Genomic DNA, 27,082 nt, shown 5'->3' on the forward strand with positions numbered 1-27,082 from the left:
TCTGGAAGTACATTAGCGAGGGGGCTGGACTACGGAAGCCGACCGGGGAAGGTTACACAACCAGGAAGCGATTATATGAACGCAGGCGTGATCGTTCTCTGTTTTAAATGGGAAACTGTTATGTGAGCAACCATAGCACTTCTTCATAAAAAAAAACTGGCGACGAACTGCAGCGGTCTGCAGAGGCGTTAAATAAAATAGTTTGTAGCATCGTGGACTGACTCGTTCGCCAAGGTCAAGCAGCAACAGTGGATGTGTGGAGCGGAGCCTTCAACACATGTGTTAGTTACAAAACGCGGACATTCAAAAGCTGACAGATGGCTGGACTTATAAACTTTGAAGATGAAGCTGAGGTGAAGCAGTTTTTGGACAATCTGGGAGTGGAGTACAGCTACCAGTGTTACAAAGAGAAAGATCCTGAAGGTAAAAAAAAAAATCCCTGCGCTGTTCACAGATCAGTGGTGCTGAAACACCGACTGGTCCCAGTGAGACATGGAAACTGTCTTAACGCTCATCCCTCTATGTTTTTAGGGTGCCAGAGGCTCGCAGATTACTTGGAAGGTCTGAAGAAAAACTATGAATCTACAGCACAAGTGCTCAAACACAACTGTGAGACGAATGGATATGGAGAGAGCTGCTACAAACTGGGAGCGTACCATGTCACGGGCAAAGGTAACATATTACTCGTTACAACTGTATATAACTGCAACAGTTAAATTATATGAAGTGATTGAACGTATTCAACAGAGGGAATTGAATACATTTGAACTTTTTACATGACTTCCTTCCAGAAGATGCATTAAGGTCTCAGCATAAGGTTCTCAAACAATTTCTTAAAATTTTCCACCAGGTGGAGTCACTGAGTGCCTTAAAACTGCCTACTCCTGCTTCATGCGCTCCTGCAATGCTGGTGGAAAGAAGTCCATAGACGCCTGCCACAACGTTGGCCTGTTGGCCCATGATGGACACGTAACGGACGGAACACCTGACCTCCCGGCAGCTCAGCAATACTATGAAAAGGCCTGTGCGGGTGGCTTTGCTCCTTCATGTTTTAACCTCAGTGCATTGTACATTGAGGGAAATTCGAAAGGACTGGCACCAAATATGAATCTGGCTCTGAAGTATGCCAACAGGGCCTGTGAACTGGGACATGTGTGGGGCTGTGCCAATGCGAGTCGGATGTACAAGCTCGGGCATGGTACAGAGAAGGACGACAAGAAGGCGGAGGAGCTGAAGAATCGAGCGAGGGAGCTGCACGGATTAGAGAAGGAGAGGCAGCTTAAATTTGGGGAGTGATTGTGACACGCCTGATTAAATTATCATTGTTTTGTGTGGTGTGCAGTCAGATTAGCTGAACAAACAAAACCTGTCCTCAGGGTTCAAAGGTGAGCGATGATGTGTCGTTAGTTTCGATGTGTTGGCCTCATTCACAGTCTACAGATGGTAAAATTCAGAGAGCAGTTTCCTTTGTATTTGTGGATTCAAGCCAAATGTGTATAAAAAAAAAAATAAAAAGCAATAAAAGAATCTCAATTCTTATGCTCTGTTCATTATGTTTCCATGATGTGTGGTGTACAAAGGATTAGACACAAAAGCTTACAAGGTTAAAGGTCAGCACACTTTCTTCAGATTATCATGTGCAACAGTTTCCGTACAACATCTATGAATGACGCACGTGACTGTTGTTAGTTAAACAGAACTCGGTCACACTTCAACTAAACATGCCGAAACTGGCGTATCATGTATAACATTATAACTTAACATCACAGATGGTGGAGATGTCAACATAGGTGACGATAATTAGAACCGTTCATAATATTAGTGCATTGTCCTGCATACACTCACTTGCCATTAGTTAGACGAAGAAAAACTAATTCAATCTAATGCAACAGCTGTGCACTTAGTCTCAGCTCCATGAAGGTTAGGGGATTCAGCATTTATTTAAAATAATTGAGAGAGCTGTGGTTTGTAGTACTATTGAGCTGTATCATGTTGTTCCAACACCTTTGTGTTATTTTACTCAGTGTGCTAGACTAAATAACAGAAACACTTTAGTGTTTAATTTAGTCCAGTTTAACAGCATACTTTTTAAAAAAAAGGTTTGTCTATGATGAAATGGCAAAACAATCAACACAATAGTAGAAAGTATGTGGTTTAAACATAACACTTTAATGAGGACATAGATGAACTCTCCCAAAGTAGAGAGAGAAACAGTAGTTTGACATTAAAGCACTCTCAAAGCGTCCCTCGCCACAAACTAAATCCTCCAAAACAACCAGTGTTGAATTGTCGCCTTTCTGACACTGTTTGTGTACCTAATGAAGTGGCAAGTTTTCCCACCAGTGGAAGAGATGCAGGCTCAGCTGTACACCAGTAGAGGGAGTCCCAATCAAACGCGTGAACTTTGCGCCCTTTTCAAATCAAACAGGGTCGGCGGCTTCATCCTGAAGTGTGACACGACAAAAGAGACGCAGCCGGGATGCTAATACCCCCCCCACCCGACGCTGTACTAGCAACACGCAGATAACGCAGACTGTTGCAAATGGCGCCGGGACATAAAGGAGTACACTAAGCCGGTGTGTTGAGGGTTGCTGATGATGAGCAGACTGGCCCGGTTGCACCCTGGAAGCTCCGCCCTTCAGCCGTGCGTCTCCTCCTCAGCCCTCATTCAAAACAGAACACAGCTGTTGCGAGGCGCATCGTCGTGTCCGGAGCGTTAGCTCCAAAGCTGGTAGCTGTCCGCCGTCTTCTCATGTGCCCGCCGGAGTACCCGAAGAAGGACGAGGGAAAGGGCGCACTTCGGTGAGTTACAGAGCACCGCGAGGCAAACTTTGTCATCGTAGGCGACATCATTTAGAAAAAAACGCCTCCCCGAGCGTCGAGTTAGCGAGCTAACGCAACGTTAAGCCGCACGCAGGGCTTTTGGGTGTGTTTGTTTTTAAATGCGGGATGCTCCCTTATCCAAGTAAATCGCTATCCCCCAAGAGGTGGCGGAGAAGCGATGAGCTGAGCACAGATACAGGTCCTGGATTTAAAACGTGTATACTCTCCGTCGCTGGGAGCGGGGCTGTGTTTAAATCATTATTTTACTCGTCCACCCACGTGAAGACACGGCCGCCACACCACACACATACACACACACACACACAGACGAGCACCGAGGAGTTTGATGTAACGTTCATGCTAATAAATCATGCGCTCCCTTTCTAGGCTAATGAGCCGAGCTAGTTAGCGAGAATTGCAACGCGCTAATATGAAAACATTTTAGTGGAGCGGGTGGTCACTGAGTTTGCGTTTTGTTATTCTGACTTTTCTGACTGTAGTCGCCGCACCGCGAGCTTCTGGTTTTCGGGCCGTGGAGTTTACGCCGACCCACTTTCGCTGCTAGCCCTGCACAGCGCGCTTAGCCGCCGTGCCCACGACCCACCGCAGGCTCTCCTCTCCGGATAGCTCATTGGCCGTGAACCCCCCTGCGCAGTTGCCCTCCGGGGAGCGCGCTGGGTGTGGCGTGGGTTCACCCACGAACAATACAGCCCACAGCCACGGCTGTCCTGTCTTACCCATGACACACGCTCGCGAAGGGGAGGCGAGTCGTAGTGGTGTTTTGAGTTCAGGATAAGGGGGGGACCCGCGGTTGTCGCCCTCGATGCCCCGAATCGATCCAAAAAGAGGGGAAACTTTGAAAGCGTCAACCAGGCAGATTCGTCCTAAGTTCACCTGGTAGGTGTCTCTCTTGTGAGGCGATCACACCTCAACAGAAACACTCAGGATATGCAGGTTCATTGTGCGTGGTCCTGAGAACCGCCTGCCTCCATCAAGGTAATCTAATTATGGATCAATATTAGCAGATTAATTGAGTGATAGTCTTCAGTTAAGCGTCATTTTCTAATAAATATATACTAGACCTTGTTGCAGAACAAAGAAAACACAGTCCTAACGTGTCTAAATATGTGTTTTATGATGCTGACCACATCCCTCTGATGAAAGTATGTTGACCCTTTTTATGCAAATGTGGGACAGTGGTGTTCTGATAACGCCAGACTGCGATTTGCTCTGCCACAGTTAAGAAATCCCTGACCAGATTGGTTTTTGTCTGTGAATTCCTTCAATTTTCAAAGTACTTAAACATGTATGTAATCACTGCCAATTGATTTCCACTGTTAAACCGCCCTCTTTCTTTAAACAAAGCCTCCCTCTGCTCCGTCCTCCTATCTGACACGCTCTTTGTCAGCGTCCTCCGTGACGCCGCCACAGCTCGCCCCTGTCACCCCGTTTTTAACGGACTCCAAGAATGTTCCATATCGATATTTAGTGTGGCTGTGTGGAGCTGCTGTTCCCGACTCTTAACATATGACCCAGAGGTCACTGGTTCAGACTCATGACTTGCATGCCTTAACAGTGCTGCGGTGTCGTGTTATGCAGAAAGGGCCGAAACAATCTGGTTTGGCTTCGGCAACTCTTCCGTAACGGTTAAATACGTGCACGATGTATTTACCCGCTGGGTAGATGTGACCATGGCCGTCATATCTGTTCTGAGGGCATTCTTTGATTTTATCCAAATGTGGAGATCAAGGTTAAAACTGGAGCTCCTCAGTCCTCTCAAAGAAGCTGTTTTGATTTATTCTTGGTTTTTACTTTTTGAAGTAGCCTACATGGCGGTTCTGCATTTGAATCATTTTCTTCAGTAGTCTTCAGTATTGAGGCTCAGGTTTTAATCCAATAATATACAGTTGATTCAGTATTCAGTGTTGCACGGAGCTTTGCGCTGGGCTTAAGCAACACCACTCCGATCCATGTGCCTAATTACAAACGCTGTGTTTTATCATCGTTGTGTATGTTTGAGTTAATCCTATCCTTCGTCTCTTTCTTCCTGACTGTAATCAACAAGGTCACGTTGCATATCCACTGCCTGCCAACAGAAACAGCGCGAGTGCCCGGAGGCTTTTCTAACGCTCACTTAGATAGCGTGCTGCTGCTGTTGTCGGCTTTTTAAATTAGATCGGTTCATACCGTCCGCATTGACATTTGCAAGGATGCAAGTCAACTTTTGATGCATAGATTCTTGTTGCAGATGGACAAGTCATTCACAGACATCGCTCAAAATGCAAATTAAAGCTACAATTCTAGTTCTGATCCCTCGCTTGTAATACCTGTGAGGACTCCCTCTAATGTAATGTGAGCACCAGCTACTTTTTTTTAAAAGTTGCCCCTTGGTAACTCTACATGCCACCCCCGCCTCCTGGGCCAGGCTAATCCCAGAGATGTCTCATGTACGTGGGCCCATCTGTTCAGCACCGCGGTGTAACTGCTCTGTCCAAGGTTTGCAAATGTGATTAGTTGGAGATTACATCTCTGTGTGTGAAATGAAACTCCCTCCTCAGAATCAGAGCCCCGTGTTTACAAGAGAAAAGGATAAAACACTGTAGTGCTTCTGCGTCATCGAGAGTAACCCCTGGTCTTTCTCAGATTAGGTTTCTCTGCTCTACATTACATCATGTTCACTACACAGTTTATGTAAAGCATTCCATGGTGCAGTATGTGTGTGTGTGTCGGTAACATATCAAATGTACTGTTGAGTGAATAAGAAGTCGCCCTGTATGCTTCTTCTGGGCGCCATACATATTCTAGTAGTGTTTTGGTCTGCCTCGAGCTTTTTCCTGTGTGACCTCCAACCAGGGCTGTTTCTCAGTTGCCAGGGTAACTTTATGCGCGTGTCTGGCACATCCATTCAGCACAGATGGAACTGCGAAGTCACATGTCGTCACACTCTTCCTCCGATGCCTCCCCAGTCTTGGCGCTGTCACCACAAGAGCAAACGCGAAGCTAGTTATGTGTGTTCTTTCCCAAAAGCCGTCCAAGTTCCCTGTTCCTAATGGGAGTAATTTGAGGGGATGACAAGTTGTTTTGGAACACCGATAAAAAAAATGACTGTGCACGATTGTGTGCTTGATAAGGACTTGATATATATATGAGGTGTTTCTAATGTTGATGGCAGCTAGCTGAAGTGGGTGTTGTGGATGTGAGCTTGGCTAGCACCTGACTAGCCGACTGTGAGCATGACTGTGGGAATGTGCGAGAAGATGATAAGGGATGAGAATAATTCATGGCCCGGCTTTCGCTACAGAAATCTCGGAGGCGGACACTACATTTCACTTTGCAGATTGAGCAAGGTGTGCCTTTTTTTGTTGCACATTAAACGACATTTGAGGAAGTGGCACAGAGCTGTCGCTTCTTATTGTTATGAGTGTATTTGCCACGCGGTTCCTGCTGTGTTGTAATCACAGCTCCGCTTTAGGAGAAGTAGAGGCCGCAAAGAGCAGGCACATACAGGCAGTGTTAAAGCGGAAACCGTGCACAGACGCTCGCTCTCGACCGATGGCTGATCCGTCTCTCGCACACCATGCTAAACACACGGCACAACAACCAACGGGGCCGAGCGGTGGCAGGAGGCCTGGAGCTTTGAAAGCCTTTTCTGCCTGAATTTAACCATTGATGGGAGTGGCTCACGCGTAGAGGTCGACCACACAGCCGGTGGACTGCTGCACCCACTCCCCTCTCCTCTGGTTGCTAGCTGCTCCCTTTGTGTAACTTTTAGCTCTCGGTTTCTCTTTCGCGTCGCTTTCTTGTAGTGAGTGGGATCTGATGCTATTTTAGTCCTGCCTGTGTTTCAGGCTGTATTCCTTACAATGCATTGGACTTTGCGCTGCAGTCACTAACCAATAAGGCCTTAGTTCTGTACTTCGTACTCCCTTCCTCTCTTCTTTATGGGTCTTTTGTTAATCTGCCTATCTGTGGTGAACACCGGTACTGTAACTTTGCAGCCAGTACATCAGGTACTAAAACCATGTTGTGGTTTAATAACAAACCCTGCTTATAGTTCATGCTTGATGACAAGTGCATTCTACCTATTCTAACCCTATCAGTCATAATTGTTCTTTCACAGCGGCCGCTATTCACATGGCACAATAACTTCAGCTGCTTTTTGTCCCCTTTGTGTGTGGCCTTGTTGGTCCGCTGGTGTAGGTCCCTTTATGTCTCCATCATGCAGCTGGAAACAAGACTAGGTAAACGTCTGGGCAATTCCACTTTATGGATATTGAAGTCTCACAACGTCTGTGGAGGAAAGGATAGAAGTCTAACTGATTTATTTGTGTAGCAGGACAGTGGTGCTTCATGTGAACCATTCCCGTATTTGGTGTTATTGAGATACATTTACCTCACTTCTAAAATGCTTTTAAGCCCATTTCTGTACGTACACAGGTTTGAATTTAGTACTAGTTGAATTTTAAGGGACCTCTGTGACTTGTTTGCCTTGCTCTTGGTCATAGCTGTGTATGTTTGTGTATGTCTTGCTTTCAGTCTTTTCATCCGTGTTCATGTACATGCATATACACACGTTATTTGTTAATCTCTTCATTTTCAACTGATAATTCGCTGGTGGGTATTAGGTGGGGTTGGTGTGTTAGCTTGTGGGTTCCTGGGTTCATGAGATCAGGGGTCAAAGGTGGGTTCAGGGACAGGGATGTAGTAAAAGAGCCTGGCCTTTAAGGAATGCAGAATGGCGGCCATTAAGGTCCCATTCCTTCTGACACTTTCAGGCCAGTCCTTTGCCCTGTGTCATGTGTCATTTTTAACCTGCATATGTATAAATCTCACTAGACCACGTGTAATCGAGGACCAATGCAGAGTTCATTGGAAGAGCTGTAAGAGGTTTTGCAATCTGCACATGAGTAACATGAACATTAAAATTGTTTATCTGAAGGTTGACAAAATGCTTCTGGTTTTAGATGGGGAAGGTTTTCCCTGTACCTCCCAGTTGTTTACTGCATTCGTTTTAACTACGTTAACTAGAAGAGTGTGTTACCAATCATAAACTGTCCTCTTGTTAAGGCAAACAGGTTGCACACACATTCAGTGACATTTAAACACGTCTCAGAAAGAAGTTGCATCATGAGTGCTTCTGCGACACTGGGCCATTGTCTGTACTCAGGTATTTTGAGTAAAATCAGTGTCACAACTTTTGTGGTGTTCTGCAAATAGAGAACGAGGACCACAACATAATACTCTGGCTGAATTGAACATAAACAGACGGACGCCTCACCCTTCCACTTCCCCTGCAGATTGTCTTGATCCACCGGTCTGCATCGGGGCCGGAGACAAGTCTTTGTGGTTTCACAACACAGCCTCATCTATCTGTCTAAAACCTGACTGCTTTGGCTTCGGAGCAAAACTGAAAGCCGAGTCTTGGTTATGTCATGGAAACTTGTGAACTTGGTCCTGAACCCAGCCAAAGACAATGGATCAGATGCAAACATAAATTCCAGCTCTCTGTTCTCTTTTTGCACCCTCTTTTCTTTCATTCTTCTCCCAGTGTTTTGTTTTTGTGCCCTGTCCTCCCCATCAGATAAGCAGTCACAGGTTCACAATGAGCTTTTTGACCTGAAGCACAACATGAATATAATGCTTTATCCTCCCCACCTGTCCAGCGCTTAAAGTTCACCAGCTAACACCTTTTTTTACTAGATGAATGGGGACGATTCACCTCACAGGCAGATGTGTTTCCATGTGTCATCACAAAGAATCCATTTAGATGTGTGTGACTGAGACGAGCTGTTTACTGTCGCCTTTGTCAGGTTTCCCACAGGTTGGGTCTGAACTTGCAGACAAAGGCTTGCACACACTTGCCTGCAATTACACACTTTACATCACCAACTGTCTATCTGGGTGTTGAGTTATTTCATGCTTGAGATATATATATATTTTTAACCTTTCAGGTATTTAATGTAGCTGTAGAGATACTTGAAATGTTCCTGAGGATTTAGATTCATTTATTTTTAATTTCAAGAGAGGCCTCCTCTGCGCAACATGCCCATCCCAGCTTTCTCTTTTTAGGATTCAAGGATATGTTATTAAAATAAAATATAAAATAAATTGTGAAATTCATAAAAAGGCGATGAACAATAAGCAGCCTCGAGCCTCACATATGTTTGTTACAACATATGTTGGTGTCATTGTGGAGCAGCTCAACAGCATCTGGGAAGAAACTGTTCTTCTGTCCCACTTTGCCCATTTCAATGACGAATACAGGCCGCTGCCACCTGCTGGTAAAGAGGGTGATTTCCTCTCCTGGAGGCGCAGAACGCACATGCTAGTTAGCTGTTGGCTACAGACTTTGCGGTGCATTCAAGGCAACTTTGTGGCTATAATGCAGGCGCCACTGCCGGTCTTTGTTTCTGTTAGGTCTTTGTGTGGGCCATAAAAGACTGACAGCTGACAAAATGACATGTCCCTAGAAAGACCTGAGAGATTGTGTTTGATTCTGCTGCGCATGTGATAACCCAATGTTTGTTTGGTTTCCTTTTGTCAACTAGTTGGGACTTTGTCAAAAGTCCCAACTTCCCAAGGATTTGGGAATAGCGGAGGGAGGGCGACATTGCCGATAGAAACAATGTCTTTCCTATTTTTAGTCAATGGATGAATATTTGGTAGCACATGGGCCCTGTCTGTACTTGTCCTCCGAGAAAACCGAGTCTGAAACCGGTAGTTTCTGTGTTGCTCGGGCACTTGATGTTGTAATTTGTGTGGGTCTGTGTGTGTGTGTGGAGACGGTGTAGCCCCTGGCTGTGCTGGTCGTGGGAGAGGAGGATCAGAAAAGGGGTGTGAGGGGCTCATTCAGGGAGAGCGGGATGAGGGATAGGGGGAGGGGGTTGAAAAGATACAGCTGTTTCTCCAGTCTCAGCTGTTGCTCCTCTTCCTTTCAACGAAGGCTCGGTTTCCCTCCTGACTGGACGAAGCACACAGTGTAACATTGTTCTGTCTTGTGAGGGAAGGATGAAAGAATTAATCTTTCATAGCTGCTATTCAAAGCGAACCGCCAGCACTCTTCATATTAGTAAGAGGGACAGACATGGCCAGATTAGGGAAAATCTGTCTCTGCTCTTTTTACCTCACTCTCGTGTTTGTTATCTACACGTCGGCTTCTGCTGTAAAGTGAGCGAGGTTTAGATTTATTTTTCAGTTTGTTCCCCCCTCTGTTCTCGCCTTTTTTGTGCCGGTGTCATGTTTTGTTCTCCCTCGTGACCTCTGACCCAGTGAACTCTCGGAGCAAACAACTGTTTTAGTGTGAGCGGAGTTCATGTCCCTCTTCGGCCGTCCCCTCCCTCTGTGGACGTAGCTTTGGCTCCAGTTCTCGCTCCCGTGCTGAACACAGGTGTCGGAAGTTGGCACGCTTTGATCGCACACTTGTCCGTCCACTTGTCTCCCTCCTCTTCGCTGCTCCCTCGGCTTTTCCCTCACCCAAGCACTAAGTCGTAATTGCCCGGTTTATCAGGCCCCGGAGACAGGGCAGTGCCATGTTAGGGGAAGTCATGCGTGCGGCGCTGTGTGTGAGCATGTGTTAAGCTGCATGTGAAGTTCAGCATTAACTCAGTCTTGCTCAGTTAGGCAAGTTCAAAGTGACATGAAATCTGGATCAAAAGTACACACTCCAATCTCACTCTTCTTTTTGTTTTATGAAAAAAAACACGAATGTTCAGACTCCATGTGCACATAGGAATGACCAAGTCTGACTTCAGTTATTTGAGTCATAGGTCAGTCTCTCAGAAGACAGAATAACTTGTTGGAGGAGGATGAAGTTATTGTTACAGATGGTTGAGTGACTTGATTGGTTGTATTTAAAAATACAGGGCATAGAGTGCAGGAGCAGCTCTCCCTTTACCTCATGAAACTACCTCTTAAATTGTGTTGCTCAGTCCAAGTTTGGCTTTAGGATAACCTTAAGCTTCCATTTACTGTGGTGTGTCACGTCTAGTAAGAAGATATTGTTGGTCCAGGGCTGTGAGTGTTTGTGTGCACGTTTGCTCTCACCTAATTGTTTGTCACGTTGCAGCATGTAACTCCTCTCAAGCCAGACGCCCTGAGGTCCTACTATGATACCAAGTCCTGGGAAGAGCTGTGTGCTGTGCTTCCAAGAGTCGATGCGTTTACATGCACGCAAGAAAAAACTAATTATTGCCTTAAGCGGACTATAACGGGAGAACTTGAGTGCATGTAAACATGTTACTCCGATTAAAATCGAAGTTCTCATTATCCGACTGAGACACCCGGGTAATGCGATTGGAATTCGATTTTCTCCGGCATATATACGGTAACCGCAGTTTTCAATTGGATAATAACAAAAATATTCAAGAAAGTCGGTTGCAGAAGAAAAAGAAGAAGAGAAACGGAGCTGCTAGAAGAACCGAGTGAGGGATAGCGCGGATCTTACCTGCACCAGAAGTAGCGCGAATATTACGTATGAGATTAAAAAATGTACTATTGTCCCTATGTTTGTTGTTTGAGATGCCGGTGCCGCATGAACGACTCTTGTTTATTATATGATGTAATAGGTCAACCGGAAAGCGAGCTGTATTAACATGGTATTAACCTGCGGAAAAGACGCATATCGCCACCTAGTGTGGAAGAGGAGGGCATGTTCCCATCAGTTATTTGATTTTCTTCCACTGCATGTAAACTGGGACAAGGACCGTAGACTCAGAAAGTCGAATTTTGAGCATAGCTCGATTAAGCTCTGCATGTAAACGCACTGAGTTTGAAGGTGAAAGAGTGAAAGAGTGTTGTGTGTTGAGGGCAGAGGTGCAGATAAGATTTTTAACACGTGGACCATCTGTTATGATGACACTTGAATAATAATGTCACAACCCGTCATTCTCTGGTGATTCATAAAAGCATTTCTTATCTCATTTGTATCCTCCTAGATCACATGTGCACTATGCAAACTATTGAGTACAACTGTTCCACGAAATGCCACTAAAGAAAACAGAAGTGTATTGCCTTATTTAAGAGGATTTAAACAATTGTACAGCTTTCATACTGTCACAACAAAAACTTAACAGTTCACAGTTTTTCTTAGATCAGCATTGTCAAACCTTTTATAGAAAACATTAAACATCTCCTCTCAGTTCTGTAAAGTACTTCTGTGCGTATTTAGTGCGTTAATGTTTTGGTTTTGGTTCACAGCCGATGTAAAAGAAATATAAGAGCTCAGACTTGGTACCTGCTCAATCCACTCACATCATTTAAAAATACCTTGATCAACCCGATACGCGTCCTTAGCTTCACCAACCCTGTGGACTGGTTGGTAAAATAACATCCTTGCAGCAGAACATGTGTCAGAAATGTAAAGTTTTAGCAGCTGCCAAAAACAGTTCATCAATACAATAACCAAAATCACTTTAAATGTCAACTTCCACAGGAACTCCTCAGCAGGTAAGGCCATCGCATTAAAATATACCTTTACTGTAGAAAAAAAAAAAGCCTCAGGAAGTGTTGCTTTTTCATTATCAGGATGCCAACGTGACTTGTTTTCGGTGGTTTCATCACTTCCTTGACACTTTATACAGTTTTTTTGGTTGTTAAGTAAATTTTTAGGCAGTGAAAAACACGAGCTCTGTACTAGAAACAGGAACTATGCTAATCTGCTGTGACCAAAAACTCACTTAAAGCTGTGCGTACTGAAAACAGATGTGGAGATACGGAAGAGATTAACACGTAATTGTGGATCATTATATACGTGTGTATTCGGACATGAGTCACATTAGGAGGCACTGACATCATTCGTACCTGGAGGTTGTCAAAAATAGTGAAATTCATCAATGAATACAAAGCAAGAGAAAATATATTTATTTATTTAGTTTTTGCAATTTGGATTTATTTGTTTCTGCTTGGTGTATAGACAGTACAGAGATTTACAGTTTGAGACTTTTATTGTTGCTCAAAATACAAGGGAGATGGAGTAAATACTGTACATGTCAGTGTCGTAGCTAAGAGGAAACCTTCATCCAGCAGGTTACCTTAATATTACAGTAGAGTAGCTACCTTAAGAGAAGGCATTCATGAGTCCAAAAGAGTTCCCAGGTCGATACCTCTGTTAGTTTTATCATGGTGTTAATCTGTTCTTTGAATTCAGTTTTTTGGTTTTTTTTTTGCACTTTCAAGCATTTGAGCGTTGTCCTGGCGACCGTAGTGATGCGCCACAATTACACCGAGTTCACCATTTGTTATGTTTCAAATTTGTCTCTCCCATGAAGTGAGTTGTTGCTGTTTGTTTCTCGGATTCTAAGTTTCCGCTGTCAGTTTGAAAGCATCTGGCATCTCATCAGTGCAGGAAAAGATATGCTCAACTTCACAAAAGTAGGCACAGAAATGTGGAGAAGAAAAGGGATGATGGATTTTAGTTTTGTACTGCGGATGACAGCTCACATGTTGTGAGAAGGCCTCTGAGTTCTGTGTGTGCTGGTTTTGTCTTCACTCTTACTGTGCGTGTGTAACCTAGCTCACCGCAGGGGTTTTGCACTCGCATCGATCTCTTGTTTACTTATGTCAGCACACATTAAAGGGTTGTCTTATTAGTTACACTTTACTAGTTGGCCCCTCCTTTGTCTCTAGAGACACTTCTTCATGGCATTTCTTCAACAATGACAAGATAGCATCTTCCAATCTTAATATTCAGCAGAAACTGATGTCCACCAGGCCAGCCAGTCTATTTTCCACCTTTGGTTAGTGTTTGTACAGTGTAGCTGATGTTTCCTGTTCTTAACTGACAGCAGTGTCACATGCAGGTGGTCTTCTGCTGCTCTAACCCTTCAAGGTGCAACGTGTTCAAAGCTGCTCTTGACCATTTTTACCGCTAGATACTGTATTTCCTTAACGAGCAGTTGAACGCGTGTACCTAATAAAGTGGCTGCCGCTTGCATTGTCTTGCTTTTCTGCTGCGTTGATGACTTTCCCATGCGCACAAACTTTCTTTGCTCGGTCTCCACGAGGAGTTTTTTTTTTCTGCTGTGGGTCAGGATTTTGCCAATCCTTGGAGACTCATAGAGGAAGGCATAGAGATCATATCTGCTTCCTCTAAACATTACTGCTCTGACTGACTGCTCTGTTGCCCTGCATTGTTAGCCTCCTCTTTTCCTTGTTAATAGTCCGTGCAGGGAATGACCGCAGACAACAGCGCCGCTGCCAGCCCCTCACTTCCTCCGCTTCCTCTCCCTCCCCTCCTTTCCCCCCTCATCTGTCACCATGCTCAGGTCACTCAGGCCTCGGCGGCGGAGTTGAACTCGGGCTTGGGCGGGCTGCCTGCTCCCAGTCGGGCCACAAATCGGTCTGAGGCCAGCACACACGCAGACGTAGACTTACACACAAAGCGGAGAGCGGCGCTCTGTCACACGTGACAGCCTTCTGCTCCGAGGCCCTGCCACATGCCGCTACTCACAAGCTTGGCACCGTAGCCTCTTCGGCTCATTTGATGGATAAACAGACACTGTTATCGAGACCAGCTGGACTTTGTGTTTGCGTTTGCGTAGCCGTGGTTTTCATTCATTCAAATGGATGCTTCTAGTTTTAGGTGAAAGTGTTGATCGTAGGCGCTATCTAGGTCTGGGAGAGTTGTACATACCAAGTGCGTCTGTGTCACTGGGAGATGTGCCAGGAGAAAAGACAGAAGCAAGGACTGGCCTGAACAGCCTGTCTGAAAAGCCTGAGCTCTAATTATCAACCCGTGGAGCTGTAGGGATCGAGGGAGAAGAGAAAGAGCGAGGGAAGCAAGTGCATCTAAAAAAAGCATAATGACACCCCACAGTGCAAGCTGCTGCTACAACACTGATTTAGAACTAGTGGAATTTCACAAACTGTGTTTTAGAGACACATTGACCATTTTGAAACGTATCTGCAAATTTAAATTGTTCACCTTGAAAGTGGGAAATGTGCATCATGACTAATTACTAAATCAGGATGTTGCTCATAGGTTTATATGTATTTTCCCATAAATCATGAATCAGTTTTCATATAATCTACACAGTATTCATACTAGAATACTATGACATTATGACAGGATGCAGATCGCTACAGGGTTTGATCTGCAAAGCTATGCACTGGTTATGAGAAAAAGGCAAATAGGATAATTGTAGTTTGTGTAATTGTGTTGTAAGCTAACATTGAGGGCAAGATGCTGAGAAATACTGCACATAAACAAGTGCATATATTAAAAAGACTTCCCTTTCCTCTCTCTTTTTTTTTTAATGATCCACTGTGCCCTTGGGTGTCCCCTTTTCCCACTAGGTCATGCTCATTTCCAGTCACAGAGAGACCTAAATATTCATGAACTGATGGCTCCGTATGTTAGAGGGAGAAAGTGTGTGTAGTGTCACAGGTTTCATTTCCTAATAATTTTCTGAAAAGTGCTTTTACTGTGGAATGATTTTGCAGCATAAATAATTTTCTTCTCTTTTTTTTGCCGATATGTTAAATCAAATATATGCAAGGCATCTTGTCTTGAAGGACGAGTGTATTGGGGACAGAGTATTGTCAGTAAACCAGCATGCAGTGAAAGCTGCGTTGGTAAACTATGGAGTTACGAACACGTTCTGCGTGTGAGAATTAAAAGGAAGTGGGTGTCAACGCCGAGCAGGAAAAACTGATATTCCATGTTTTCCTTCCCCGCAGATAGTTTAAAAAAAAAAAAACATACCGTTCTCCACTCCTGCCGGTTCAAACGAACACGGAGCTGCCGCCTTCCCCTTAATGACCTTCCGAGAGGTCTGAACATCGGTGGCATGTTAAGTGATGGTGTGAAGGGGCTCCGCTGCGGCGCATGCACGTATAGATACACGCACCGTCGTCCCTCTGCATGCACGGCCACCAACCTCTGCCTGAACAGACAACCTGCTGAGTGAAAGCAGTATGTATCGAACTGCTGTGACATGCGGCCGTTACTGTGTGTACGTGCAGGTTATTAGAGAGTGTGTGTGATTAGCCCGGCCCCTCTTAGCTCCAGATCAATAGTGCCCCCCCCCCGGGATGCTTGATGAGAGCCAAGAGAATGAGAGAACCTCCATCCACTCTTTGATGCCATGGCATTGCATTACCGAATCACCACAGGCTGGTGATTAACAAACAACAAAAGACGAGACCAAAGTTGGAAGTAACACTGTTAGTTTTGTTCCTTTTTATACAAGCGTGGAAAGGACAATACAGGTAGTTGCAGTCACATTTAATTTATTTAAAAAATTCAACTTTTAAGTGTTGAAGCTACAGGATAGTGGTTTCTCTGAGTATAAACTCTTCCTTTCGCATAACAACGAGGCCACTATTAGTAATTCATCAGGTTCATTTTAATACTTGCTTTGCCTCAATCTGTCACGAGGGCTGATGCAGTCTGACTAACTTGCAAAAATATGCATTAATCAACTAACCCAAACTCAAACCACACTGCTGCTAACATTTCTAATTTTCCAGTTGCTTTTCAGCTGTCTCCCTCTTTCTCTAATACAGTGTGTTTTTATAACTGCAACAAAGTAGTAAAGAGACCTTTTCTGTAGTGGACAAAGTTTACGCTTCTCAGGATCACTTTAATTTACATGACCTCAAATTATGTCTAACTGTACTAAAGTGCTCTGCGTTCATTTTCACAGTAACACTACCTGCTCCACCAAGGCTCTATAGCACACGACGGTGATTGTTGTCAGCTACTTTATGGTTTGTCCATGTAGATTAACATCCGTGCCATTAGAAGTACAGCGCCCTTCCGTTATCTCGTTCTCAGACAGATTGAGGCCTGGTGTAGTACATTCACACATCACCTTCTTGGCTCATCCCTCTAAAACCTGAGATTAGGAACGTCCCAGTCCAAATGTGGCCAACCAAAGTATTTCTAAACTGATTACGCTCATAATCTAACCAGTCTTTTTGCATTTGTTTTTACTTCTGCCAATAACCAAAACCAAAACCGGTCTTGAACGTGTCTGCTGTGTGAAGTGCATTACGCTGCACAAGCAAGTGAGCCTTTCCCTTTAAGGAAGCGGCCTTGTGTGTAACATGTGCGACAAAAGTGACTGTGCCGTCGTTTAGAAGTGTGAGAGAGCTCGTTGTATGAAACTGACACTGCGGTCTGTACGCAGGGTGACATTTGTGTTGCAAAAAGCAGCAACATTGTTTTTGTTATTGGTGAGCAGCGCCCCCGAAGCCACGTGCTGATCTGTTGATCTGAGAAGGGAAATATAAAAAGCCTAAATCATAAAAAGTTTTTCCTTCATCACTGTGGAAATTGGCCCGGACCAGAAGGTAGTTGCCAGCAACGTGCTGGGCTACTGAAACGGAGCCAGCCTAAAATCCAAGGTATCCCCACCATGGGACGAGGCCGTGAATCTGAATCTGGGAAGGCATTCACTATGTCAGTGATGAATCCGGGAAGCTGTCAGACAGCGATTTGTAAATTGTGCAATGTGGATGTTTGGCGAGGTGGCGGTAACAGAGCGCAACATCCACAGTAGATGCTAATGAGTTCCACCGGTCTCATTCAGCTGTTTATAGCTTCAACCATAGCTATACACCACAGAGCTATTCATGAAGATGTCCAAGACATAGAGCGTATGTCGTATCGGGAGCTTTAAAGCTTGGTTAGCACATCCTTACCTGATTATTTTTCTATTAAACATACCAGAAACCTTCCACTTGAAGTTTCAATGTGTAGGATTTAGTGAAACTTAGCAGTGTGGCTGCAGCAACAAATGTCATATTTGCCACCAGGCATGTAGGACAATAATGTGGAAAACTTCCTAGATCCCGTGTTGGTTTGTCTGTTCTGGGCTGATGTAGAAACATGGCAGACTCACTCTGTAGGAAAAAAGCTCTGATTCTTATTTACAGGTGATTGCACACTAATGACAACGGGATGCCAGTCGACCCCCTTCAATCTTACACGCTAAGCTAAACCTTAAATTTGTAGAAAAATCACTTTTCTCTAATGTGGCAGTTTTGACTTTGACATTGTGAATGCTCTTACTGTCTTACTGTGTATTGTCTACCAAAGACAAGGAGATGGGGCCACAGTGTAACAGGCTGTCACACCCCTCAATGCTCAGCTCAACACACTGACCCACTTTAGCTCCCTGGTTTTGGTGCATCTGCAGCCTGCCTTTCAAATGCACCAAGGTGTGTTTTTGGCTTGTACAACTGCCAGCATTTGTCTTTACAGCACATGCATTATACAGCCGGTGACAAATAGGAGGGACTGCATGTTTTATTACAAAGGACAGCACGGCAATAAAAGAAATAGATTTTTAAATCATTATGCAGTGAAAAAAGCCAGGACTCATACCAGGACATCTGAACATAGAGAGAAAGACATTTGTGTTGCTCTCATTCATTGTGTGAGAAGATTCAGCAGCGAGGCTTTCGGGCCTGCTAGGTGTCAAAGACGAGGCCTGGAGCGCCGCTGGTAGAGTTGTCACATCGTCTCTGTTAACGCCGAATGCCGCTTACGTGGTCCTTTATTCGCAGGCTCGTGGCTTGTGACCTTTTCGCTTATCAGACACGTCGGTGTAGATGCACAAACTTGGTCCGGGCAGCACTAAACTCGCAAGTTTTTCATGTTTAAGTGTGTTCTTGCGGTAGCGTGCTTCTCGTTTTAGGACGGGAGGTGTTGTAGTAAAAAAGCGAATTAAGTCAGTACTTGGAGCAGCATGGCTTGACTTTGAATACCATACTGTAGTGTTTGTACTTTACGGGGCATCCGGAAAAGTCTTCTCACGACTGCCACTTTAACACCGTTAAAAACAGACACGTTATCAGTCTCGCATTAAAAGAGGTCACCTGCTTTCACAGATATCGGTCAAGAGGAAGGCTAATGACCAGTGGTAACCCATAAAGTCATATTATAACCTGTTTACACTGGAGTAGTTTCCAGGACTCCGATGTTGTTTAAATATTTGCTAGTCACTAGAAAGACTTGAATGATTATTTGTTCATGATTATCAAGAAGTGTGTTGATTTTGTATATTGAGTGGTCATTACAGTTCAAAGTATCATTGCTCCATCCTACAACCACCACATTGCAGGAACCATGATTTATTTACCTCTTAGTGTAAAGGTTGAGGTGATGATCCAATCGACAGACCACCTAACAGAGGTGGCGGAGATCAGTTTTCAGGGCCGCTGGAATGTAAAGTGTCATGGCGGGATGCGGACTGTGTTGTCACATGCGCAAATGTGTTGTCACGTGCGCAAATGTGCCGGCACACGCATCGACGACACACAAGCACACTTGTTAATGCGCATCGCGCCCTTCAGTTACAAGGCCTGTTAGACAGCCGGTGGCCTTTGTGTTTGAATTGCAGTATGAGAATGTCAAAAGGCAGTCAGGAAACATGAATAGAGGGAGGGAGCCCTATTCAGCCGCTCTAAGCAGCGCACTGAGTCACATTTAGCTTCACAACGGCACATCTCTACCTACAAGCTCCAGCATGAGTCGCTCCAATTTCTGTCAGTCTTCCTCTGCCGTTCTTTGCTTCCTCATCTAATCACATCCTCTTGAAATCTCCTCCTCGTGATGCCGAAACATGGTCCGCTCATCCTGTTGTTGCCAGCTTTCCAAAATACACACCTGTACGTGCATGCATGCTGTCAGCTGAACAACCAAACATCACCCGGACTTGATCCTCAGGAAGCGAAGCCCGAGGACCATGTGGAGTTACATCACCAAACGCAGGCACATTCCAGCTCAGCTCACTGACAGAGGCGCACAGATGTCGTACACCTGCAGCACCGGCGGCATAAGATTGGATAGGGAGGAGAGTGACTCAGATGCCACTGTGTTTTTGATATAGTGTCGCTGGAGGTGTGGGCGTTGTAACGAGCTGTGGAGTTCGCTGTTAACCGGTTTGAGGATGGCTGGCGATAAAGAGTGACAAACGGCTCAAACAAAGAACACATTAAATGGCAGCAGACAAGCAGAAACCTGCTGCTACCAGAGGCTGTTTACACTGCTTGACCTCTACGACACCTAACCATGTGACAGTGACACGGGCTGTTGATGTGAGTCACTGTTGGGTTTGTGTGCATCTATTTCGGTTTTCCTTACGCAAGAATCTGAATCTGGAATTATTTGGCACTATTTTACTTCACACATTACATTAGGGGCACATTTTAGATTGTATTTTGTGTACAGTGTTTTTGTGCAACGTTTGTAGCACGGTGTCGTAGGCATCTCTGTACGTCCCGTGGGTCTGTGTCGGATGTTGTTGTGTATTTTTATTTTCGGACTACAGATGGAAATTTGCATATGCTAAATCGGATGCACACGTCTATTCATGTCTTTGATACCGATTAATTATGTGCATATCGCCCATGAACCTAATAAAAAAAATGTCTTGCTCATGGCTCTTAAGAAAAACAAAAAAGAACATTTTCTTGGTCTGATGTGCTTTTTCAAAGATTGTATAGCCGTGTGTGAGCCAGGGCTTAAAGTTAACTTTGTGTTGCTCAAAATCTTAATCCACTGTTTGTTCTGTGTGAGCTTTGTACCTGTACCCAGCATGATAACAACCTGATGAGAAGAATTTAGCTACCACTTGACGGATAAAGACCAAACACCGTCTCCCAGCATGCAGCATTTGTCTACAAACCCTCATGCAGCCGTGGCCTAGACGGTCCCTTAGACTAGTGAGACACCTACTGGTCAATGTGAGTCATGTCACGCAAGACGTCTAGAGGCGCATCATCTCCAGCAGGAAGTGATTTACAGTCAGTCTCCAGTGCAGTGCACATTTCCTGGCTCATGTGCCATTAAAGTTTGTTCAAAGCTGAGGCCGTGGTGCATTAACCTTTGTAATCTCACTACAAAGGTGCAGGTTTCGGATATCGTTTAGTTTCAGGATCATTTAACACAGGACGGAAATAGCATCTGATACATGAATCACTGGAAGTTTTGAGTCATTTTTATGTAAGTTAATATTGGGTCAGGTGTGAAGACTGACACGTGTTGGTACATTGCTACACACAATGACATTTTCTGCCATATCCAGTAGAACAAAAAGTAATTCTAAAAAAAATAAAAAATGAAGGGAGCTTTTGACATTGTGCCCTCATGTTGTTTTACAAGGATGAGTTTCCATTAAGGCGACGCTTACGGACCTGGTCCTCGTCTTGTTGCAGCTGGAGATTTGTTCCACGCTTAAACAAATCACATTGGTTATTGGCCTGTTTTTGTTACTTATTGTTGCGTGGGCTGTTGTCATGGTCAGAACAATCACACTGTCTTCCTTTCTGCCTCTCCCTTTTCTTATTCTCTTGTTCCTTTCACAGACAGCGGGAGCCAGCCTCAGAGAAAGACAGGACCCGATAGACAGACGGAGGGAGAGAACAAAAGGCTGTCGTCATTTCTTGCACTATGCTCATCTGACACACATCTTGTAAGTACGGCCTTATCTGTGCGTGGTGTGTTGTTTCTGGAAAGGTATTGCCTGCACATCCCACTTAGAAGCATTCACCCCACAGACACTTGATCAGTTTGGGATCTAGTGAATTTGGAGGCCAGGTCAGCACCTTGTACTGCTTTTCATGTTTTTTGGAGTTGCTTCTAAATTATGCATCCTGACTGCAAGGAGTGTCATTGCTATGGGGTGGGGGGTGTCTGTTCTGGTCTAGGTGGGTGGTACATGTCTAAGTAACATCCACATGAATGTCAGGGCCAAAGGTTTTCCAGCAGAACGTTGGATTCCCTTCTCCTGTGAGTGGTTTTAATGTTGTGGCTGATCGGTGTATAAATGCCACTTACTTGCGAGTTCATTAGGCGCACGAGTGAAAGGAAATGCATTCTAATATAACAGTCAGTTCAGTTCAGTTCAATTTTATTAACGTCAATAACAATATGAATTGTCTCAGGAGTCTTTACAAAAATGTGGTCCTGTTTTCAATCTTCATTACGGTTGTGGTGTTGTTTAAAAGAACTGAGAGAGCTGTTAATTCAACTGAGTTAGGGTTAGAGGACGTTGGAGGCTGTAGTTCGTAGTACTATTTCATTATATTGTGCTCTACCCACACTTGTTTACATTATTTTTGACAACCCGGTTTTAGTCAGTGGGCTTAGTCTAAATAACAAAAACACTGAGCGTTTAATTCAGTCCATTTCAACAGCACCACAAACTACATCCTCCAAAAATGTCAGTACAGTTGAATTACCACTCTGTTTCAACATAAACCGAACATCATAACAGCCATAAAGTCGGTATTTACTGCGTGACTGTCAGACTGTTACAGTGCATTCATTTTCACTAGAGCATCTAATGAACTGGTAAATGAGCGTATGTAAATGAATGTTTTACAAGCTCAGTGGCTGTAGAGGTGCACAATGGCTGTGCGTTGTATGTGTTTAGATGATGATGATACTATCACCAGACACACGGGACGTCCGCTCATTTTCGGTGTTTATGCTCGTGTCACATCTCAGGCTCTGCCCTGGCTGTGGACAGCTGTGTGTCCTGTGTTTGTTTCTAGGCAAAACCTTGTGATGTTTCACATAACTTTCTCAATTGTAACTCTGACAAAAGTGAGTATTAAAGCAGGAAGGAAGGTAATTACAGACGCGCCGTTTTATAAACGGCGGAGTCCGACTTGTAAACACCGGCCGGCCGTTGCTTCCTGGACAATTATGTGCTGCTGTCAAACAATGCGAGCGGAGTCGACGTGATGTACTGTGTTTGCTATTAGTTTGGCAGAATACGACCGTGGAAGGCGGCTAATGGTTTTTATAGCCGAGGCCTTTTAAGCCCGAGCCAGCCGAAAAGAGTCCTACACCCACACACCTATCTGCATTTTCAAGTGCACAAGAGATGCCTTCGCTGGCCTTCAAGGCTCTGAGCAGCGCCTTCGTTTTCATCTCAACTGCTTTTTGACCGGTCTCTGGGGTGTTTTCAGTGCCGAGCAGAGAGGAATATTTATGCATGAGAAGTACCTCTTAATAAGGTGTTTTTCACAGCTTATATTTTAGTCTGTCTCTGCAAGGACAAGACACGGAGTCTGTAGTTTTTAAATTAATAGCGTTGTTATAATGTAAGTACTCATGTGTTTCCACCTGTTTCCATTGTATTTGTGTTTTTTTCCAGATACAGTGATTTATGGTGACAAAGTGATCATTTAAAGAATGCGATGAAAATACCAAACTTTTGTTTACTGGTAAATCAGCACCCACATGGTTTCTCCTAATAAATCTAGCGAGAGCCTCTGGAGAGCTTTAGGATGTACTGTATATACTGTGCTGCTAGCCGGTTGACTAAAGAACAAACATCCTCTCCTGTGTTTAGTGGTTGTGTCTGGTCTGGACAGGAGAGCGATGGAGTGGCAGTAGGTAGGGTAAGCTGTTTAGTGTTGTGGATCTGCCGAACTCCAAAGCCCTTTCACAGAAGATCTTTACCTAATGCTCAGCCTAAGCTCCTTCTGTTCTGTCCTCTCAAGTGTAGTGACGACAGCTTGTGAACGTGGCAGTCCATATCGAAGCCACGCGCGCCTGCTCGACAACACTCTCACTGCGTTCTCAAGTTCAACCACACCTAATTTTGTGACGTTAAATTTAACTTTGTAGTCTAGTCAGCGAGCCACAGTGAAGCGAACCTGAGGATACGGAGGGCAGCCATTTAAAACCAACGTATATCCACCAGGAGGTGGTGCTGCCACAACCATGAATGATTGCTCTGATTTAGATGCAGTTTGTAATGATCAGGATGTAGTGCAAAATGTATTCATTGTCATAGAATTTGTGTGTGTGTGTGTGTGTGTTTTCAGAGGGCCGGGCGGGGTTTGCTGCAGCTGACAATGATGAACGGTCTCCTGAGCTAGAGCTAGATGGTGTGGGAATGATGGACCTCCCTAATGGCCAATCAAGGGTCACCACCACCGCCGCGACAGTCTCTGAGGTGAGGCCACCGCCACTTTCCAGACATGCTTTCCACCTCTTTCAAAACACACCCTGTGCGAGCACATTTCACCACTGAACACTTCATTGTGTCATCATTTGTGCTGAATATCTAGTCCACGGCGCGGCAGTCGTCTCTAACCCTGTGCGCGTGTGTTTCAGAAGAGCAGCAGCTCAGAATCTCTCAGCGATAAAGGGTCTGAGCTGAAGAAGAGTTTTGATGCGGTTGTGTTCGATGTGCTGAAGGTCACTCCTGAAGAATATGCCGTAAGTTATGTTTGTCTTCTTGTCAGGTTAACTTTGATGTGCTGTACGAGCGTTGTTCGAAGGAAATGTTCAGTAAGCGCAAATGTGACGCGCCGACTTGAGACGGGAGGAGGCGATGGAGGAGGGAATGGGGTCAGAGTTGGGATCAGTAATAATTGATGATCTTTGGCAGTGCTTCGCAGGCACGGATAAATTTCCCCTAACTGCCTCCGCACAAACTTTCCAGCATCATCTCTAAACAAAGCTCAGAACGAGGTCACATTTCTGTGGAACCGGCTTTACCTTGACAATAAGGATTTCCCCCATTACAGTTCAGAGAACAGCATTTTCCTACCTCTGCAATTTTATTAAAACGGTTCGATGTTGAGCCTTTGTTCTGCCTCATTCCGCCACAAGAGGGCACTCTTTGTCTATTTTTTGGTAAAGAAAAGAAATGCTGCAATTAAAGAGCAACGTTTGTGAGTCTTTAAGAAAAGCAGTGTTTTATTAGTTTCAGTTTTTATAGTACAGACATATTGTATGACAGCGGTTTCTTGTGTTTGGTCTCTTTCAGGGCCAGATTACACTCATGGATGCTCCTGTGTTCAAAGCCATCCAGCCAGAGGTGAGCTACTATCTCCATATGTGGAGAATGGAGAATTTAATTTTTTTTTTAAACTGAGTGGAAAAAAATCAAGTGGAAACCTTGGTCGCCAATCTACTTCCGTGAAGGTGTGAAGTTGCCAACTTGTCTAAAAATGTTCCCTCTTGTCTCTACATCACAAATGTGTAAAGGTCATCACATCTAAGATGAAGAGGCGTATTTGAGGTTCTGCACTATCCCTACGTCAGGAATCTAATTTGTGAAAATTGACCACATTAACATTAACAAAATGTCAAGCCTATTACCGACGCCCCCGGGTTTTGAAAAAGCAGATGCAAGAGCACAGACAACTAGTGATGAACTACAGGGACAGCAGCAAAATAGGTTTCATCCAACTGAAAACGAGATAAGAAAACCTAACTGAAACTGTAGCTATAGATGGAATAATGTAATCATTTCACGTGGCTGATAGACAGTTAGATTGCTGTTGTATTATTGTCTTCAAAGCCACTTTACCATGTTAACAAAACCAACACCTTCAACTTGCAGAACACCGTAGTTCTGGTCTTCTGCTGTGCGCGCAGTAATGTGAGACACCAAAGCCACACAATAACACAAACAAGCTAACCCACTGTGTATATTTCAAATGATTAATATAGATTTAGCTTCTAACCCAGTCCAGATTCGGGGCATTCTGGCTACTGTACATGATACTTCATACAATCCCACTTCAAAGAACCAAACTGTCCTTGTAAGAATTCACTCTGTCTGCTCTGTCTTACTATATTTCTATAGTAGCGTCAAAGAGGTTTGTACACCAGTGCCATGGTTACAAGCAGCTGTGATCGAACCTTCTATGCAGAGCGTTGTGCCACGATAATGCGAAACGAGAGTGTCTGCATCTCTCACCTGCTCCTATATTCATTGTTGCCTCAGTCAGAGCTGGCTGGATGTCATGTTATTTCCCTCTTTGAGCTGTTAAGCCCTTTCCTGACAGCAGGCATGGATAACCTCTGTTTAAGGTTGGCCACTGTGGCTTTTTAAGAGCAGCGTACAGACCACAGCACAGTGTGGTGCGCTACAGTCTGACTCCTCTATTGCATATGTGCAACACTTGCCTCAGCTAACGGCACGCACGCTCGTCTGGCACGGCGCTTTCAGAGCCACATTCTGATTCGGTGAAACTACTGAGTCGAGTCTTACAAATGGCGTTGTTGTGTCTCAGCACTGGAAAATGGAAGACCGGGGATTAAAGTTTTCTGAGCAGCTTTCCTGAGGCCTTGACTGTCTTGTTTGTTGTGGAGAGCCATGAAGAGAGACATGAAGTGGGAGTGAAGAGTGATGCAGGGGCCAGCGAGTGGGGGCTCGGCTGATTGAGGGGGCGGGCTGAAAAGGTGACGAAGGGAGCAGTCTGCACGGACGGAAGGAGCAGAGTGACCCCGCAAGATGTTGGGAAGTGTGAGAGTGGACTAGTGAGGCCCTTTCTGTGCTTCTGCCTCAGGAAGCTTGAAAAAAGGTGCACGGCTAAAAGTGAACTGAACTCAGCTGGAGTTTCCACTGCTGTCAGTCTCCCTCGCTCTCCTCGCAGACACATGATGGAAAAAACAGACGTGTGTGTCTGTGCGTGTGTGAGCGTGCGCAGCACGACTCGCCTGCTGTTTCACTCCGCTCGCTGCCCGAATAGGAAAATATTAAATAACGTGCTTGATTCGTCGAGTTGTGCAATAGTGTTTTTACTGACACACGGCCCATTCCTGCCTGTTAACCGTTTAAATGCTGCGGCAGTGAAATCACAAGTGTGCACACATGTGGTTGGTAAATCAGGACGCGCTGGTTAACAGGGAACGGTTGGGGAAAGTAATTGGGGTGAAAAGGCATATTAATAAAGAGCTGTATTTTTCCTGTATTATTCTGTTGACGTGAGAGAGTGGAAAGTAGGCAAAGATTGTGTTATTTTCCGTGATGTGAGGTGTATTTGAGAAATAGTTTTGAGGCCGTCTTGATTTGGATGTGTTATCTATGGCGGACACTCCTGCATTTGTAAACTCTTGACCTTTCCATATCTTCCTCAGATGAGGTGATTTCACGCTGATATTTTTAGACTTTTTGCACAGTGATAAACAACCCTGTTCCCTTTTTTCTTTTTTTCAGCTTATCAAGTTGCTCTTGATAAGCTAAGCCCTTATTATTTCATAGAGCAAAAAAGCAAGTTGAGCTCCTCCAATCTACTGCTTTACAGTTTTTGCTCTTCTTCCAGGACTGCCCTCATTTCCATCATAACCGTAATAACTAACTGACACCGTTTATTTAGCCATGAGCTTGCTGTGACTTGGCCTGTTGGTGTCTGTGTTTAAGGTTTTTATTTTTCCTCTTTCCATAAACACATCATAACGTAACGGTGTGAGAAAGAGCCCACCACAGAGTGACACTCGGTATCATGGATGTGCCACATAAACAGATATTCTGTCATGGTTTTGCAAAGTTGCCCCTGT

The 27,082-nt window shown here is 44.6% G+C and overlaps 2 protein-coding genes across 4 annotated transcripts in view; both read left to right on the plus strand.

The window, feature by feature from the left end:
- Positions 1-49: 49 nt before the first annotated feature.
- Positions 50-1,550, plus strand: LOC125009266 (cytochrome c oxidase assembly factor 7). Its single transcript, XM_047587040.1, has 3 exons — positions 50-423; positions 532-672; positions 851-1,550. Exons 1-3 carry the CDS (start codon positions 318-320, stop codon positions 1,294-1,296), a joined length of 693 nt encoding a protein of 230 aa, XP_047442996.1. The 5' UTR covers positions 50-317; the 3' UTR covers positions 1,297-1,550.
- A 975-nt stretch (positions 1,551-2,525) lies between these two features.
- ralgps2 (Ral GEF with PH domain and SH3 binding motif 2) overlaps positions 2,526-27,082 on the plus strand; it is a 66,148-nt gene continuing 41,591 nt past the window's right edge. For 2 of the 3 annotated variants that reach the window (XM_047587314.1, XM_047587316.1), the window contains exons 1-5: positions 2,527-2,802; positions 21,136-21,242; positions 23,611-23,741; positions 23,903-24,007; positions 24,561-24,611. In XM_047587314.1, the coding sequence (XP_047443270.1) occupies positions 23,682-23,741; positions 23,903-24,007; positions 24,561-24,611 (216 nt within the window). In that variant the 5' untranslated portion in view covers positions 2,527-2,802; positions 21,136-21,242; positions 23,611-23,681. Of the gene's footprint in view, positions 2,803-21,135; positions 21,243-23,610; positions 23,742-23,902; positions 24,008-24,560; positions 24,612-27,082 lie in introns of all 3 variants that reach the window. The other variant, XM_047587315.1, reaches the window with a different exon arrangement.

Source organism: Mugil cephalus, chromosome 6, assembly GCF_022458985.1.
Source record: "Mugil cephalus isolate CIBA_MC_2020 chromosome 6, CIBA_Mcephalus_1.1, whole genome shotgun sequence".
Lineage (NCBI taxonomy): Eukaryota > Metazoa > Chordata > Actinopteri > Mugiliformes > Mugilidae > Mugil > Mugil cephalus.

What these genes read in the sequence shown, in the direction of transcription:
- LOC125009266 (XM_047587040.1), top strand. Translation starts at nt 318, where the DNA reads ATGGCTGGACTTATAAACTTTGAAGATGAAGCTGAGGTGAAGCAGTTT. An exon ending in CAAAGAGAAAGATCCTGAAG is followed by an intron (nt 424 to 531) that starts GTAAAAAAAAAA and finishes CTATGTTTTTAG; the next exon opens with GGTGCCAGAGGCTCGCAGAT. An exon ending in GTACCATGTCACGGGCAAAG is followed by an intron (nt 673 to 850) that starts GTAACATATTAC and finishes ATTTTCCACCAG; the next exon opens with GTGGAGTCACTGAGTGCCTT.